Genomic DNA, 19,192 nt, shown 5'->3' on the forward strand with positions numbered 1-19,192 from the left:
ACCCCATGCTTCCTGAAGCACCTCCCACAAGTTGGATTGGTTTGATGGGCACTTCTTACGTACCATATAATCAAGCTGCTCCCACAACAGCTCAATAGGGTTGAGATCCGATGACTGTGCTGGCCACTCCATTATAGAAAGAATACCAGCTGACTGCTTCTTCCCTAAATAGTTATTGCATAGTTTGGAGCTGTGGTCATTGTCCAGTTGTAGGAGGAAATTGGCTCCAACAAAGCGCCGTCCACAGGGTATGGCATGGCGTTGCAAAATGGAATGATAGCCTTCCTTCTTCAAGATCTCTTTTACCCTGTACAAATCTCCCACTTTACCACCATCAAAGCACCCCCAGACCATCCCATTGCCTCCACCATGCTTGACAGATGGCGTCAAGCACTCCTCCAGCATCTTTTCATTTTTTTCTGCATCTCGCGAATGGTCTTCTGTGTGATCTGAACACCTCAAAGTTAGATTTGTCTGTCCATAACACTTTTTTCCAATCTTTCTCTGTCCAGTGTCTGTGTTCTTTTGCCCATCTTCATTTATTTTATTTTATTGGCCAGACTGAGATATTACTTTTTCAATGCAACTCTGCCTAGAAGGCCAGCATCCCGGAGTTGCCTCTTCACTGTTGACTTTGAGACTGGTGTTTTGCGGGTACTATTTAATGAAGCTGCCAGTTGAGGACTTGTGAGGCGTCTGTTTCTCAAACTAGACACTCTAATGTACTTGTCCTCTTGCTCAGTTGTGCACCGGGGCCTCCCACTCCTCTTTCTATTCTGGTTAGAGCCAATTTGCGCTGTTCTGTGAAGGGAGTAGTACACAGCGTTGTATGAGATCTTCAGTTTCTTGGCAATTTCTCGCATGGAATAGCCTTAATTTCTCAGAACAAGAATAGACTGATGAGTTTCAGAAGAAAGTTATTTGTTTCTGGCTGTTTTGAGCCTGTATTCGAAACAACAAATGCTGATGCTCCAGATACTCAACTAGTCTAAAGAAGGCCAGTTTTATTGCTTCTTTAATCAGGACAACAGTTTTCAGCTGTGATAACATAATTGCAAAATATTTTTTTAATGATCAATTAGCCTTTTAAAATGATAAACTTGGATTAACTAACACAACATGCCATTGGAACACAGGAGTGATGGTTGCTGATAATGGGCCTCTGTACGCCTATGTAGATATTCCATAGAAAAATCTGCAGTTTCCAGCTACAATAGTCATTTACAACATGAACAATGTCTACACTGATTCTCTGATCAATTTGATGTTGTTTTAATGGACACAAAAAATGTGCTTTTCTTTCAAAAACAAGGACATTTCTATGTGACCACAAACTTTTGAACGGTAGTGTACGTATAGATAATGCCAATTAGGAATCCCCAGCTTCGAATTCAATAAGCTGAAGATGGAATCCACCTCTGTTTCTTTCCATGCCTCGATGCATTAGCTTGTTTCTCCAAGCTGCCAGACACCATTAGAGAACTGCAGAAGGACTGCAGGGTAAACTGGGGGGTGAAAAACACTTATTTGGAGCTTCTGTGTTTGTTGTTGAGGATCTGACTGTTCTGTGAGGCAGGGAGGGAATATGTACGTTGGTGGGAGAATGACATTGATGCATTCTCAACGGGAACAAACTGTTTTATCTCACGGGTTGTCTTGTCCAGCCCGGTGCATGTTTGTTACTTCTTGGGATATCTCACACATCTACAGGGCCTAGTGAAAGTCTACACACCCCTTGCACCTTGTCTTCACATTTTGGGGGATTTTATATTTTTCCTACAGATCTACACAACCTACTCCATATTTTATTTAGAAATTATTATTATTTTTATAATTATTTTTTACCCCTTTTTCTCCCCAATTTCGGGATATACAATTGGTAGTTAGTCTTGTCCCATCGCTGCAACTCCTGCACGGACTCGGGAGAGGCGAAGGTCGAAAGCCATGCGTCCTCCGAAACACGACCCAGCAAAACCGCACCGCTTCTTGACACACTGATCGCTTAACCCGGAAGCCAGCCGCACCAGTCAAAGGAAACACCGTACAGCTGGCGACCGAAGTCAGAGTGCATGCCCCCGGCCGCCATAAGGAGTCGCTAGAGCATGCTGGAACAAGGACATCCCAGCCGGGCAAACCCTCCCCTAACCTGGACGATGCTGGGCCAATTGTGCAGTGCAGTCAGCTGCGACAAAGCCCGGGATCGAACCCGGATCGGTAGTGACATCTCTACCACTGCGTCACTCGGGAGGCGCCACTCTTGATTACATATGTCTTCACAGCCCAGAGTTACTTCTTGTTGAAAGTCTTTTAGGCAGCCATTACAGCTGGGAAATCATTCTGAATAAGATTCTACCCAACTCTTATGGCAACATACATCCATTGTTTTTGTCAAAATTGCTCAAGATCATTACATTTGGTTGGGAGTCATTGATGGAAGCAATATTCAAATTTTGTTTCAGATTTTCAAGCAAATTTAAGTCAGGATTGAGACTGGACCCCTCAGGAACACTCAACACCTCTTGGATACATGTGTTGACATAAGAGTTGTACAAGGTTGGTAGAATGTTATTCAGAATGATCCACAGCTGTAATGGCTGCTAAAGGTGCTTCCACCAAGTATTACGTCTGGAGTATGAAGACATATGCAATCCGAGACCAGAGACGAATGGCGCAGCAGTCTAAGGCACTGCATCTCAGTGCTAGAGGCATCACTACAGACCCTGGTTCGATTCCAGGCTGTATTTACAAATGGCTGTGATTGGGAGTCCCAAAGGGAAGCGCACAATTGGCCCAGCGTCATTAGGGGTTGGCCGGGGTAGTTTAGGGGTTGGCCGGGGGAGGCCGTCATTGTAAATAACAATTTGTTATTAACTGACTTTCCTAGTTAAATAAATAAATATGTTATTTTAATGTGTATTAATTTTGGAACATTTTCTATAAGTTTCTTTCACTTTGGAAATGTGGAGTAGGTTGTGCAGATCTGTAGGAAAAATGTACATTTGAATCCTTTTTAGATGTAATTTTAAGGCAGCAGAATGTGAAAGGGGTGTGTAGACTTTCACCAGCGACTGTACGCATCTTTTCCCCTCTTTTTAAACATGAACACACTCATTGTCATTAACATGAACACACTCATTGTCATTAACATGAACACACTCATTGTCATTAACATGAACACACTCATTGTCATTAACATGAACACACTCATTGTCATTAACATGAACACACTCATTGTCATTAACATGAACACACTCATTGTCATTAACATGAACACACTCATTGTTATTCCCATTTCATCACTGGGAATCTTATGACGTGATCGGGGTATCCCTCAATATTAAAAACTACTCATGGGATATAAGGGACGGTGGGTGAAAAATGACTCTCATTTCTAATTTCATAACCTGTCCGATAGATTGATCTCGTGTAGGTGCAATGGGCAGTAGGTACGAGGGGTGTGTGTGGTGATTGTCTGTAATTACACACAGAGGCACATTAAGTCTGACAGATACATGGTGGCTGCTTGATGAGGGTGCCCATTTCAATTAAGGACATTAAATGAGAAAACCTTATAGAGTAGCTCCCTGCCAGACATAAGCAGAATTAATACACTGCACAGGCTCATTAACTAGCATGTTAATTGCACCCTAATTAACCATTTAGTTATTTGAGTACCCTTTTATCATTTAGTCACAGTCAAAAGGAGAAGAAATGGCAGGTATGTCATCACCTTGGTTACTAACAGTTGTAATTCATCCATCATGGGTCTTGGGTTGAAAGTAGAACAAAATTAATTTCCATTGCCTCAACAAGACAATGGACTGCAACGTTTCCACATTGAATGTGAAATTAAATGAACTGATGAAAGAGTGCTTGTAGGCCTACTCCCATATTGATGGTTGATTGGTCAAATAATGAACCTGTCACTGTAAGCAGGTGAGAGAACGTGATTAGGAAGAGGAACCAAAATGGCCGCCAAGGTGTGAGCATAGAGAGAAGATTCATCTTTGTGTCTGTGCCATTATGACGTCTGTGACAGTACATTTTCTTCTTCTCGATTGGCTGATCCCTCCTGATGTCCCGGTTAGACATGACTCCAACAGGGTGCAACCTTTCTTCTATGAAAAAAGAAATCCCCAATGTAATTACAGGGACTGGCCAAGAAAAGAGAGACCGCTGGCCAGTGTGATTCTACTATTTATTACACATATTACATTCTTAAATACAAATGATTCACTCAACAGTTCTTGCATAGAGATATTACAATACCAATTTAAAAAAGAATTATGAAACAAACCAGTAACAAAAATAAATCTTTCCTTTTTCCATAATAAAGAACATTGTCATACTAACATCATACAAATAATAATTTTGAAAACACTTTGTACAGCAAAGAAAAGGAGTGAGAAAGAGAGTACAGTTAGGAATATGGGTGGGGGGCGCTGGTAGAAAAAGGTGCTGTTTCACTAAGGATGGTGTACAATACATTTTCATTTACTCCAACACAAAGCAGTGATTTACTCCCACACAAAGCAGTGATTTACTCCCACACAAAGCAGTGAAAGCCATTGTTGTATAACCAAGTTCTGATGCACAAAGACAAGTTAAAAATGACGTGTCGACTGCAGACACAAAGTAAATGGGAAATGTTTTCTCTCTTTCAGTAGTTCTTTGAATGTTTTTACTAACTTACTGACGTGTCTCTGATCACAAACAGGAAACATGATGCGTCTCTGACAGGAACCTGGAAACAGGAAATACATCAACACTGGTGTGTGCATAATGATGTTTCAGGGAGACGAATTTGGGACGTAACATCCAAAGTTCATGTGGTGGTCAGACAGCTGACATGGGAGTGGGCTTGAAGATGAGGACTGAGTGCACAGCAAACACCTGTCATACAGTACATCAAGATGCTACCCACAACTGTAAAACAATCCAAATGCCTGTCTTTCTTTTAAATGTCGTAACAAATTGTAGTGCTGAATTATACCGACTGAATGTGAGGCGATTCATTATTTTTCTAATTTTACCTCCCTGTTTTCTCTACAATTTTGATATTATCCTTGTCCTCCGAAACATGACCCACCTAACCGCGCTCCTTAACATCCGCAACAATGTGTCGGAGGAAACACCATTCAACTGGTGGGTCATGTGCCTGCAGGCATCCGGCCCGTCACAAGGAGTCGCTAGAGCACGATGAGCCAAGTAAAGCTCCCCCGGCCAAACCCTCCCCTAAACCAAACCCTCCCCTAAACCGAGCGATGCTGAGCCAATTGTGCACTGTCCTATGAGACTCCCGGGCACAGCCAGATGTGGCACAGCCTGGGAACGAACCCGGGTCTGTAGTAACACCTCTAGCACTGTGATGCAGTGCCTTAGACTGCAGCGCCACTCGGCAGGCCAGAATGAAGCTTCATTTTGACTGCTTTGGATAAGCCTCCCCAATAGTGAACTCTGTTCAAGTACACAGTGAATCTTGTTGTACGATTAAAAAAAAAGATTATATCACAATCAACATCTCAGTAATCAACTGGTAGCTAGCATTTACAGAGAAAACTTACATGAGACCATTTAGTTAAGTTGTTGTCTTAACGGTTTCACCCTGGAATACTGAAAGGTCTGAACACAGCGAGCTGCCAATAGAGGAAACATTAATCACAGTCCCAACTACTCTAAAACCTTTGTTGCTTGTAAAGGTTTGATATACACAGAACATTATTACCGGGTTCCTCTTTTGGTCTCTTCCTAGTAGTTTATACAAATCATTGAGATGTCGTGTGCAATGCATTCAACCTCCCTGCGTGTGTTTGTGCACAGTTAATCTAGATGGGCCTGGAGGTCTGGGTTGTGTTCATCCAGGACCACTGTAGCAAAAGGTTTTAAAACGTCCATGCGGTAGCTTGTTTCACACATTAATTTCCTCCCTACTGAACATGACCCTGGAGTTTGCGAGTAGCAGGACAGGAGGCTGACACTTTCTGGCAAACTAGAGTAGTTGGGAAGTCTCACTCCATGGAGAGGAGAGGAGAGGAGAGGAGAGGAGAGGAGAGGAGAGGAGAGGAGAGGAGAGGAGAGAGACATAGAGAGAGAGAGAGAGAAAGAGAGAGAAGTTGGGAAGTCTCACTCCATTGAGTCCTGTTAGAGGGCTGACCGGCACTGACCAGCACTGCTAAGGGAGCAGAATTCACTCCACATTACCTCGATGACCCTGCTGTCAACGTGCCCTCCCATTGGCCAATGTCAGCCAATTCAGTGGGCAGCTCTGAGAGGTTAGCGCTGGATGATGCTAACAGCTAACGGAGCAGATGTCTAGATGGCAATTGGCAAGTGGCTAGCAAAAAAATGTCAACAGCGAGCTAATGTTTGTCTGTCTTCTCGCCAAGTGATGTGTGCGTTTCTGCACCTTCCAATTCTTACACAGGTCAGGGTGAGGAAAGATGACGGTGATGATAATAATGAAGAGAAGACAAATGAAAGTGAATCCCACTACCTGGCTTGTGCTTACCAGTACCACCGATATGACTGCACAACAATCCCACTGCCTGGCTTGTGCTTACCAGTACCACCGATATGACTGCACAACAATCCCACTGCCTGGCTTGTGCTTACCAGTACCACCGATATGACTGCACAACAATCCCACTGACCTTTCTGGGTGCTAATGCCATGCAGACAGACAACAGTACAATCACAATAACTCACTCACTCTCCAAAAAAACTTTAACCGTAAGAAGAAGAATCCTCCCTCCACATAAAATACATTTCCCACATCCCACCTTGACTAGAAGCATCTCGGCCTATTGAAATGAACTGTAGACATGAGCAGAATTCTGTTAGAAATGTGAGGGCCGACGTCTCTGTCTGTATGCTTTTGACTCTGGCTCTAGTTTGGTCTTTTGTCTGGTAGTTGCCCTCCGTAGTTCTGTAGGGGGATTGGCCAAGTACTCTCATAGACCAATGTGTCATTTCAAGCATGTTGAAGAGTTCATAGGCTTGGTACTTTGATGTTCAGGATCTGTGCGCTCCGAAATGAACTGTTCTCAGCAAAACATATAGGGAAAGAGAAGAGATTTTAGAAAATAAATGAAGTAACCTGTACACATCATTTACGATATCCTTTGCAGTCTGTGCTTCGGTAGCTGTTTTGCTACTTGTCTTTCGCGTGTGCATATGGCAGTCCACACTAGAACAGTATGTGTCCAAGCCAACGTTTGCTGAGTTTCAAGACTTTCCAGTTCAAGACCGAAGGGTTTACAAAGGACATTTTTTACAAAAGTTTCAAAAGTGTCGCTGCGCAGCTGTGGAGGGGAACTCAGAGAGGAGGCAGAGAGGAGACAGAGAGGAGGCAGAGAGGAGGCAGAGAGGAGACAGAGAGGAGACAGAGAGGAGGCAGAGAGGAGACAGAGAGGAGGCAGAGAGGAGGCAGAGAAGAGACAGAGAGGAGGCAGAGAGGAGGCAGAGAGGAGACAGAGAGGAGGCAGAGAGGAGACAGAGAGGAGGCAGAGAGGAGGCAGAGAGGAGACAGAGAGGAGGCAGAGAGGAGGCAGAGAGGAGGCAGAGAGGAGACAGAGAGGAGACAGAGAGGAGGCAGAGAGGAGGCAGAGAGGAGGCAGAGAGGAGACAGAGAGGAGACAGAGAGGAGGCAGAGAGGAGACAGAGAGGAGGCAGAGAGGAGGCAGAGAGGAGACAGAGAGGAGACAGAGAGGAGGCAGAGAGGAGACAGAGAGGAGGCAGAGAGGAGGCAGAGAAGAGACAGAGAGGAGGCAGAGAGGAGGCAGAGAGGAGACAGAGAGGAGGCAGAGAGGAGACAGAGAGGAGGCAGAGAGGAGGCAGAGAGGAGACAGAGAGGAGGCAGAGAGGAGGCAGAGAGGAGGCAGAGAGGAGACAGAGAGGAGACAGAGAGGAGGCAGAGAGGAGGCAGAGAGGAGGCAGAGAGGAGACAGAGAGGAGACAGAGAGGAGGCAGAGAGGAGACAGAGAGGAGGCAGAGAGGAGACAGAGAGGAGGCAGAGAGGAGGCAGAGAGGAGGCAGAGAGGAGACAGAGAGGAGGCAGAGAGGAGACAGAGAGGAGGCAGAGAGGAGACAGAGAGGAGGCAGAGAGGAGGCAGAGAGGAGACAGAGAGGAGACGGAGAGGAGGCAGAGAGGAGGCAGAGAGGAGGCAGAGAGGAGACAAAGAGGAGGCAGAGAGGAGGCAGAGAGGAGGCAGAGAGGAGGCAGAGAGGAGACAGAGAGGAGACAGAGAGGAGGCAGAGAGGAGGCAGAGAGGAGGCAGAGAGGAGGCAGAGAGGAGACAGAGAGGAGACAGAGAGGAGGCAGAGAGGAGGCAGAGAGGAGGCAGAGAGGAGACAGAGAGGAGGCAGAGAGGAGACAGAGAGGAGGCAGAGAGGAGACAGAGAGGAGACAGAGAGGAGGCAGAGAGGAGGCAGAGAGGAGACAGAGAGGAGGCAGAGAGGAGACGGAGAGGAGGCGGAGAGGAGGCGGAGAGGAGGCGGAGAGGAGACGGAGAGGAGACGGAGAGGAGACAGAGAGGAGGCAGAGAGGAGGCAGAGAGGAGGCAGAGAGGAGACGGAGAGGAGGCGGAGAGGAGACAGAGAGGAGACAGAGAGGAGGCAGAGAGGAGACAGAGAGGAGGCAGAGAGGAGACAGAGAGGAGGCAGAGAGGAGGCAGAGAGGAGGCAGAGAGGAGACAGAGAGGAGGCAGAGAGGAGGCAGAGAGGAGACAGAGAGGAGGCAGAGAGGAGGCAGAGAGGAGGCGGAGAGGAGACGGAGAGGAGGCGGAGAGGAGACGGAGAGGAGGCGGAGAGGAGACAGAGAGGAGGCAGAGAGGAGGCAGAGAGGAGACAGAGAGGAGACAGAGAGGAGACAGAGAGGAGGCAGAGAGGAGACAGAGGAGACAGAGAGGAGACAGAGAGGAGGCAGAGAGGAGACAGAGAGGAGGCAGAGAGGAGACAGAGAGGAGGCAGAGAGGAGGCAGAGAGGAGACAGAGAGGAGGCAGATAGGAGACAGAGAGGAGACAGAGAGGAGACAGAGAGGAGACAGAGAGGAGACAGAGAGGAGGCAGAGAGGAGACAGAGAGGAGACAGAGAGGAGACAGAGAGGAGACAGAGAGGAGGCAGAGAGGAGGCAGAGAGGAGACAGAGAGGAGACAGATAGGAGGCAGAGAGGAGACAGAGAGGAGGCAGAGAGGAGACAGAGGAGACAGAGAGGAGACAGAGAGGAGGCAGAGAGGAGACAGAGAGGAGGCAGAGAGGAGACAGAGAGGAGGCAGAGAGGAGGCAGAGAGGAGACAGAGAGGAGGCAGATAGGAGACAGAGAGGAGGCAGAGAGGAGACAGAGAGGAGACAGAGAGGAGACAGAGAGGAGACAGAGAGGAGACAGAGAGGAGGCAGAGAGGAGACAGAGAGGAGGCAGAGAGGAGGCAGAGAGGAGACAGAGAGGAGACAGAGAGGAGACAGAGAGGAGGCAGAGAGGAGACAGAGAGGAGGCAGAGAGGAGGCAGAGAGGAGGCAGAGAGGAGACAGAGAGGAGGCAGAGAGGAGACAGAGAGGAGGCAGAGAGGAGACAGAGAGGAGACAGAGAGGAGGCAGAGAGGAGGCAGAGAGGAGACAGAGAGGAGGCAGAGAGGAGACAGAGAGGAGGCAGAGAGGAGACAGAGAGGAGGCAGAGAGGAGGCAGAGAGGAGACAGAGAGGAGACAGAGAGGAGGCAGAGAGGAGACAGAGGAGGCAGAGAGGAGACAGAGAGGAGACAGAGAGGAGGCAGAGAGGAGACAGAGAGGAGGCAGAGAGGAGACAGAGAGGAGACAGAGAGGAGGCAGAGAGGAGACAGAGAGGAGACAGAGAGGAGGCAGAGAGGAGACAGAGAGGAGGCAGAGAGGAGACAGAGAGGAGGCAGAGAGGAGGCAGAGAGGAGACGGAGAGGAGGCAGAGAGGAGGCAGAGAGGAGGCAGAGAGGAGACAAAGAGGAGGCAGAGAGGAGGCAGAGAGGAGGCAGAGAGGAGGCAGAGAGGAGACAGAGAGGAGACAGAGAGGAGGCAGAGAGGAGGCAGAGAGGAGGCAGAGAGGAGGCAGAGAGGAGACAGAGAGGAGACAGAGAGGAGGCAGAGAGGAGGCAGAGAGGAGGCAGAGAGGAGACAGAGAGGAGGCAGAGAGGAGACAGAGAGGAGGCAGAGAGGAGACAGAGAGGAGACAGAGAGGAGGCAGAGAGGAGGCAGAGAGGAGACAGAGAGGAGGCAGAGAGGAGACGGAGAGGAGGCGGAGAGGAGGCGGAGAGGAGGCGGAGAGGAGACGGAGAGGAGACGGAGAGGAGACAGAGAGGAGGCAGAGAGGAGGCAGAGAGGAGGCAGAGAGGAGACGGAGAGGAGGCGGAGAGGAGACAGAGAGGAGACAGAGAGGAGGCAGAGAGGAGACAGAGAGGAGGCAGAGAGGAGACAGAGAGGAGGCAGAGAGGAGGCAGAGAGGAGGCAGAGAGGAGACAGAGAGGAGGCAGAGAGGAGGCAGAGAGGAGACAGAGAGGAGGCAGAGAGGAGGCAGAGAGGAGGCGGAGAGGAGACGGAGAGGAGGCGGAGAGGAGACGGAGAGGAGGCGGAGAGGAGACAGAGAGGAGGCAGAGAGGAGGCAGAGAGGAGACAGAGAGGAGACAGAGAGGAGACAGAGAGGAGGCAGAGAGGAGACAGAGGAGACAGAGAGGAGACAGAGAGGAGGCAGAGAGGAGACAGAGAGGAGGCAGAGAGGAGACAGAGAGGAGGCAGAGAGGAGGCAGAGAGGAGACAGAGAGGAGGCAGATAGGAGACAGAGAGGAGACAGAGAGGAGACAGAGAGGAGACAGAGAGGAGACAGAGAGGAGGCAGAGAGGAGACAGAGAGGAGACAGAGAGGAGACAGAGAGGAGACAGAGAGGAGGCAGAGAGGAGGCAGAGAGGAGACAGAGAGGAGACAGATAGGAGGCAGAGAGGAGACAGAGAGGAGGCAGAGAGGAGACAGAGGAGACAGAGAGGAGACAGAGAGGAGGCAGAGAGGAGACAGAGAGGAGGCAGAGAGGAGACAGAGAGGAGGCAGAGAGGAGGCAGAGAGGAGACAGAGAGGAGGCAGATAGGAGACAGAGAGGAGGCAGAGAGGAGACAGAGAGGAGACAGAGAGGAGACAGAGAGGAGACAGAGAGGAGACAGAGAGGAGGCAGAGAGGAGACAGAGAGGAGGCAGAGAGGAGGCAGAGAGGAGACAGAGAGGAGACAGAGAGGAGACAGAGAGGAGGCAGAGAGGAGACAGAGAGGAGGCAGAGAGGAGGCAGAGAGGAGGCAGAGAGGAGACAGAGAGGAGGCAGAGAGGAGACAGAGAGGAGGCAGAGAGGAGACAGAGAGGAGACAGAGAGGAGGCAGAGAGGAGGCAGAGAGGAGACAGAGAGGAGGCAGAGAGGAGACAGAGAGGAGGCAGAGAGGAGACAGAGAGGAGGCAGAGAGGAGGCAGAGAGGAGACAGAGAGGAGACAGAGAGGAGGCAGAGAGGAGACAGAGGAGGCAGAGAGGAGACAGAGAGGAGACAGAGAGGAGGCAGAGAGGAGACAGAGAGGAGGCAGAGAGGAGACAGAGAGGAGACAGAGAGGAGGCAGAGAGGAGACAGAGAGGAGACAGAGAGGAGGCAGAGAGGAGACAGAGAGGAGGCAGAGAGGAGACAGAGAGGAGGCAGAGAGGAGACAGAGAGGAGACAGAGAGGAGACAGAGAGGAGACAGAGAGGAGGCAGAGAGGAGGCAGAGAGGAGACAGAGAGGAGTGCATCTCGAGAATAGGAGTGTGAATATTATAGTTCAATGTGGTCATCAGTTGTCTGACCAGGGACTGGGTCAATGTCTTCCAGTTGACCTTTGACTCCTTACAAGAGGAGTTTGACTGGGTTGGCTTTGCAAAGTAGCCTTATCCTGTGGTTGTTTACAGTTGTCCAAACACTAAGATAACCTTTGAAAGAGCAACAGAAAATGGGACGACAACTCTTCTACTCTTTATACGACACAAGCGTCAGCCGGTATTGTGTTACTGTCTCCAGGCAGAATCCCCATCTGGCAGTATCAGATTTCCAGGACTCGGGTGAGGCAGAGCTGCTTTGGGAACAACATTAGACCAGACTGTCTGTTTATCTGTCTGTACACAAACACCATGATTACGTGCCCAATGCAGCCCCACAGACCCTGTCCGTTTGTCTGGCTCTCCCATGTCTCCCAAGGCTGATCCGATCCTTGATCTGATGCAACCAAGATTTTGATTGAACTCTCTCTCTCAGTACCCTTTTCAACACAACGGAGACAGGCGTGACGTTCACCTCCATCTTCACCTCTCCTCTTCTCGCTCTCCTCCTCTCCCTCTCTTCTCCCTCCAACTCCTCAGATATGCCTTTTCATGTGTAGCGCCAAATGGTCCGACCGTGAGAAACACCTGCAGAACGGACAGAAATGATGTCGTTAGCTTGTTGCAATAGTAGGAGGAACTATTGTTGAGTCAACAGTCTAACTGCTGCTGTTAGCTAGTCGCTAGTGCGTCAAGCCAATTCTAATGCACATGCAATTAAACATGTAATTCATAATCAACATTTCAATCCGCGTTTTCAACAGGGCCGGTAATGACTGCAGCTGCATTCTGAATAGGAAAGGAATCTGTACATGGATCTGTTCAACCAGTGGTGGAGAAGCAACACAAACAACGTTTCTTGTACCATTAAGGCACAATTAGTTGAGCTGTCTGCCTGTATAAGAAATGCAACACAAACAACATTAGAACTAAATCAGTACAACACATTGAAATTGGACTCATACATTTGTTCCAGGCCAACGTCAACAGAGTAAAACATGAAGTCACATTATGTACTAAATATGTATATTTTATTCAATCATATTCATCACTTTTTCTTCTTTACTTTCCTCATTGCTACAAATAAGGAAATATTTATGTCTGACTCATATGTCTGGATGAATGGAGATGTTGGACACACACAGGACAGGGAGGTGAGGTGACACACAGATGAGGTGTTGTTGTGAAAATCAACATACTGTATTACTGTACAGCTAAGACAAGATGAGGTAAACACTGGTGCCCCAAGCTCCTCACACGTTGTCATGGTAATTTAGTCTCCTATAAAAAAAGAATAACCTGAGGGCTCTGAACAGTTGTCATGGTAATATAGTCTCCTATAGACAAATGTAGAACCTGAGGGTTCAGAACAGTTGTCATGGTAATATAGTCTCCTATAGACAAATGTAGAACCTGAGGGTTCAGAACAGTTGTCATGGTAATATAGTCTCCTATAGACAAATGTAGAACCTGAGGGTTCAGAACAGTTGTCATGGTAATATAGGCTCCTTGAGACAACAGTATAACTTGAGGTCTCAGAACAGTTGTCATGGTAATATAGGCTCCTTGAGACAACAGTATAACTTGAGGTCTCAGAACAGTTGTCATGGTAATATAGGCTCCTTGAGACAACAGTATAACCTGAGGGTTCTGAACAGTTGTCATGGTAATATAGGCTCCTTGAGACAACAGTATAACCTGAGGGTTCTGAACAGTTGTCATGGTAATATAGGCTCCTTGAGACAACAGTATAACTTGAGGTCTCAGAACAGTTGGACAGTGGATCTCTGTGTTTTTACTACACTTCTGATGTTTTTCTACATTTCTGTGGGTCTTTACATTTCTTAAGGACTGGAAGACCAGCTCCTGGTGGGCTAAAATACATCCTTATCAAAACAAATCAAACAGTTGGGAGCAGAATGCAAACACATTGGAATCTAGACGGGACCCTGCAATGAATTTCTCAGTAAAGTTCATTTTTGTAGTATTTTTTTTTTAGGCCTCTTTTAAGGCGTTCAAGTCCTCCCAACTTGACGGGTGTCTTTCTGATCTTTATGGTCTGGACTTAACATCACTACTATATGCCCTGTTCTACAGTGTTGCTTACTAGGACTGGCTGCATCAGTCTGTTAAGTACTGTAACTGCCTTGACAAACACTGGGCTTGAGTAACGCATGCCTCGCCTTCAGAGTCGATACACTTAACAGGCTTGTGTTGCTGTGTGTGTGTGTGTGTGTGTGTGTGTGTGTGTGTGTGTGTGTGTGTGTGTCTGTGTGTGATGCGCTTGTGTTGCTGTGTGTTACTGTGTGTGTGTGTGTGTGTGTCTGTCTGTGTGTGTCTGTGTGTGTGTGTGTGAGATGCGCTTGTGTTTTGACATACCTGTCACAGTGGTCACACTTAAAAGGCTTTGCGCCCGTGTGTTTGCGGTAGTGTCTCGTCAGCTCATCGCTCCGGGCGAACCGCCACTCACAGCCCTCCCATGAGCACTTGTAGGGCTTCTCACCTGAGGACAGAAACAAACACTCCTGTTCAGTACTCATCCACCAATCACACGCATGTTTAACACTTATCCACCAATCATACGGATAGTTACAGCAAGCATCCACCAATCCCACCGCCCCCATCTCACGTATTAGAGCTTGATTATTACCACCTCGGTAAACTGATATAACCATTAGAGTTTATGATAAACAGGATGGACGTTGGGTTCAGTCAACTAGATGGGGGCATATTCCCACCGTACTGTGTTTCACATGCAGCTGAGTTGATAGGAGACTTCCATTTAGGAGTGAGTGTGTGTGTCTGTAGGAGCAGACTGGCCATCTGGCATTTCGGGCAAATGCCAGAAGGGCTGGTTCATTTTTTGCCCATTGGGCCTGTCTGACTTGGGGGTTTTTTTTGCGCAAAATTATAATTTGTCAAATAATGGGCGTCTTAAGGAAAACATGAGCCACTGTGTTAGAAACGCCATGGCTGATTCTGGTGCCAGTCTGCCCCTGTGTGTGTGTGTGTGTGTGTGTGTGTGTGTGTGTGTGTGTGTGTGTGTGTGTGTGTGTGTGTGTGTGTGTGTGTGTGTGTGTGTAGTGTGTTTTCATGGATGCGGAGGGGTTCCCAGTGGTCTCTTATCCTGCTGAACGGGCAGAAATGAAAAGGAGGAGAAGAGGAGGAGGAGAAGGGCAGAGATACTGGTGGGAGGTGTGTAGTAATTAGGCCAGTGGTGTTGCTTAATGGGAGTTACTCTATATTTACAATCTGCCAGCTGCATGCCTCTCTAAGGAGATGTCACACACATCCACCAATCATCCCAACTAGACCGCATAACACAGACATCAGACTAAACACAGTCTCATAGAGACATCAGACTAAATACAGTCTCATAGAGACATCAGACTAAACACAGTCTCATAGAGACATCAGACTAAACACAGTCTCATAGAGACATCAGACTAAACACAGTCTCATAAAGACATCAGACTAAACACAGTCTCATAAAGACATCAGACTAAACACAGTCTCATAGAGACATCAGACTAAATACAGTCTCATAGAGACATCAGACTAAACACAGTCTCATAGAGACATCAGACTAAACACAGTCTCATAGAGACATCAGACTAAATACAGTCTCATAGACATCAGACTAAATACAGTCTCATAGAGACATCAGACTAAACACAGTCTCATAGAGACATCAGACTAAACACAGTCTCATAGAGACATCAGACTAAATACAGTCTCATAGAGACATCAGACTAAACACAGTCTCATAGAGACATCAGACTAAATACAGTCTCAGAGACATCAGACTAAACACAGTCTCATAGAGACATCAGACTAAACACAGTCTCATAGAGACATCAGACTAAACAGTCTCAGAGACATCAGACTAAATACAGTCTCATAGAGACATCAGACTAAACACAGTCTCATAGAGACATCAGACTAAACACAGTCTCATAGAGACATCAGACTAAACACAGTCTCATAGAGACATCAGACTAAACACAGTCTCAGAGACATCAGACTAAACACAGTCTCATAGAGACATCAGACTAAATACAGTCTCATAGAGACATCAGACTAAACACAGTCTCATAGAGACATCAGACTAAATACAGTCTCATAGAGACATCAGACTAAACACAGTCTCATAGAGACATCAGACTAAATACAGTCTCATAGAGACATCAGACTAAATACAGTCTCATAGAGACATCAGACTAAACACAGTCTCATAAAGACATCAGACTAAATACAGTCTCATAGAGACATCAGACTAAATACAGTCTCATAGAGACATCAGACTAAACACAGTCTCATAGAGACATCAGACTAAATACAGTCTCATAGAGACATCAGACTAAACACAGTCTCATAAAGACATCAGACTAAATACAGTCTCATAGAGACATCAGACTAAATACAGTCTCATAGAGACATCAGACTAAACACAGTCTCATAGAGACATCAGACTAAACACAGTCTCATAGAGACATCAGACTAAACACAGTCTCATAGAGACATCAGACTAAATACAGTCTCATAGAGACATCAGACTAAATACAGTCTCATAGAGACATCAGACTAAACACAGTCTCATAGAGACATCAGACTAAACACAGTCTCATAGAGACATCAGACTAAACACAGTCTCATAGAGACATCAGACTAAACACAGTCTCATAAAGACATCAGACTAAACACAGTCTCATAGAGACATCAGACTAAACACAGTCTCATAGAGACATCAGACTAAACACAGTCTCATAGAGACATCAGACTAAACACAGTCTCAGAGACATCAGACTAAACACAGTCTCATAGAGACATCAGACTAAACACAGTCTCATAGAGACATCAGACTAAATACAGTCTCAGAGACATCAGACTAAACACAGTCTCAGAGACATCAGACTAAACACAGTCTCATAGAGACATCAGACTAAACACAGTCTCATAAAGACATCAGACTAAATACAGTCTCATAGAGACATCAGACTAAACACAGTCTCATAGAGACATCAGACTAAACACAGTCTCATAGAGACATCAGACTAAACACAGTCTCATAGAGACATCAGACTAAACACAGTCTCATAAAGACATCAGACTAAATACAGTCTCATAGAGACATCAGACTAAATACAGTCTCATAGAGACATCAGACTAAATACAGTCTCATAGACACATCAGACTAAATACAGTCTCATAGAGACATCAGACTAAATACAGTCTCATAGAGACATCAGACTAAACACAGTCTCATAGAGACATCAGACTAAACACAGTCTCATAGAGACATCAGACTAAACACAGTCTCATAGAGACAGCAGACTAAATACAGTCTCATAGAGACATCAGACTAAATACAGTCTCATAGAGACATCAGACTAAATACAGTCTCAGAGACATCAGACTAAACACAGTCTCATAGAGACATCAGACTAAATACAGTCTCATAGAGACATCAGACTAAACACAGTCTCATAGAGACATCAGACTAAACACAGTCTCATAGAGACATCAGACTAAACACAGTCTCATAGAGACATCAGACTAAACACAGTCTCATAGAGACATCAGACTAAACACAGTCTCATAGAGACATCAAACTAAACACAGTCTCATAGAGACATCAGACTAAATACAGTCTCATAGAGACATCAGACTAAACACAGTCTCATAGAGACATCAGACTAAACACAGTCTCATAGAGACATCAGACTAAATACAGTCTCATAGACATCAGACTAAATACAGTCTCATAGAGACATCAGACTAAACACAGTCTCATAGAGACATCAGACTAAACACAGTCTCATAGAGACATCAGACTAAATACAGTCTCATAGAGACATCAGACTAAACACAGTCTCATAGAGACATCAGACTAAATACAGTCTCAGAGACATCAGACTAAACACAGTCTCATAGAGACATCAGACTAAACACAGTCTCATAGAGACATCAGACTAAACAGTCTCAGAGACATCAGACTAAATACAGTCTCATAGAGACATCAGACTAAACACAGTCTCATAGAGACATCAGACTAAACACAGTCTCATAGAGACATCAGACTAAACACAGTCTCATAGAGACATCAGACTAAACACAGTCTCAGAGACATCAGACTAAACACAGTCTCATAGAGACATCAGACTAAATACAGTCTCATAGAGACATCAGACTAAACACAGTCTCATAGAGACATCAGACTAAATACAGTCTCATAGAGACATCAGACTAAACACAGTCTCATAGAGACATCAGACTAAATACAGTCTCATAGAGACATCAGACTAAATACAGTCTCATAGAGACATCAGACTAAACACAGTCTCATAAAGACATCAGACTAAATACAGTCTCATAGAGACATCAGACTAAATACAGTCTCATAGAGACATCAGACTAAACACAGTCTCATAGAGACATCAGACTAAACACAGTCTCATAGAGACATCAGACTAAACACAGTCTCATAGAGACATCAGACTAAATACAGTCTCATAGAGACATCAGACTAAATACAGTCTCATAGAGACATCAGACTAAACACAGTCTCATAGAGACATCAGACTAAACACAGTCTCATAGAGATAGCAGACTAAATACAGTCTCAGAGACATCAGACTAAATACAGTCTCAGAGACATCAGACTAAATACAGTCTCAGAGACATCAGACTAAACACAGTCTCATAGAGACATCAGACTAAATACAGTCTCATAGAGACATCAGACTAAACACAGTCTCATAGAGACATCAGACTAAATACAGTCTCATAGAGACATCAGACTAAACACAGTCTCATAGAGACATCAGACTAAACACAGTCTCATAGAGACATCAGACTAAACACAGTCTCATAGAGGCATCAGACTAAATACAGTCTCATAGAGACATCAGACTAAACACAGTCTCATAGAGACATCAGACTAAACACAGTCTCATAGAGACATCAGACTAAATACAGTCTCATAGAGACATCAGACTAAATACAGTCTCATAGAGACATCAGACTAAATACAGTCTCATAGAGACATCAGACTAAATACAGTCTCATAGAGACATCAGACTAAACACAGTCTCATAAAGACATCAGACTAAATACAGTCTCATAGAGACATCAGACTAAATACAGTCTCATAGAGACATCAGACTAAACACAGTCTCATAGAGACATCAGACTAAACACAGTCTCATAGAGACTATGGGACAAGAAAAAACCCTCCCCTAACCCGGACGACGCTGGGCCAATTGTGTGCGGCCGGCTGTGCATCAGCCTGGGATCGAACCCGGATCTGTAGTGACACCTCTAGCACCGCGATGCAGTGCCTTAGACCGCTGTGC

At 46.2% G+C, this 19,192-nt stretch overlaps 1 protein-coding gene across 1 annotated transcript in view; it reads right to left on the reverse strand.

The window, feature by feature from the left end:
• Nucleotides 1-11,655: 11,655 nt before the first annotated feature.
• The window catches only part of LOC110516308 (Krueppel-like factor 7), a 54,391-nt gene continuing 46,854 nt past the window's right edge, over nt 11,656-19,192 (reverse strand). Inside the window, exons 3-4 of the mRNA XM_036951774.1 lie at nt 14,217-14,340; nt 11,656-12,425 (exon numbers count right to left, since the gene is read on the reverse strand). Of these exons, the coding sequence (XP_036807669.1) occupies nt 12,374-12,425; nt 14,217-14,340 (176 nt within the window). The 3' untranslated portion in view covers nt 11,656-12,373. The remainder of the gene's footprint in view (nt 12,426-14,216; nt 14,341-19,192) is intronic.

This window comes from Oncorhynchus mykiss, chromosome 18 (genome assembly GCF_013265735.2).
Source record: "Oncorhynchus mykiss isolate Arlee chromosome 18, USDA_OmykA_1.1, whole genome shotgun sequence".
Lineage (NCBI taxonomy): Eukaryota > Metazoa > Chordata > Actinopteri > Salmoniformes > Salmonidae > Oncorhynchus > Oncorhynchus mykiss.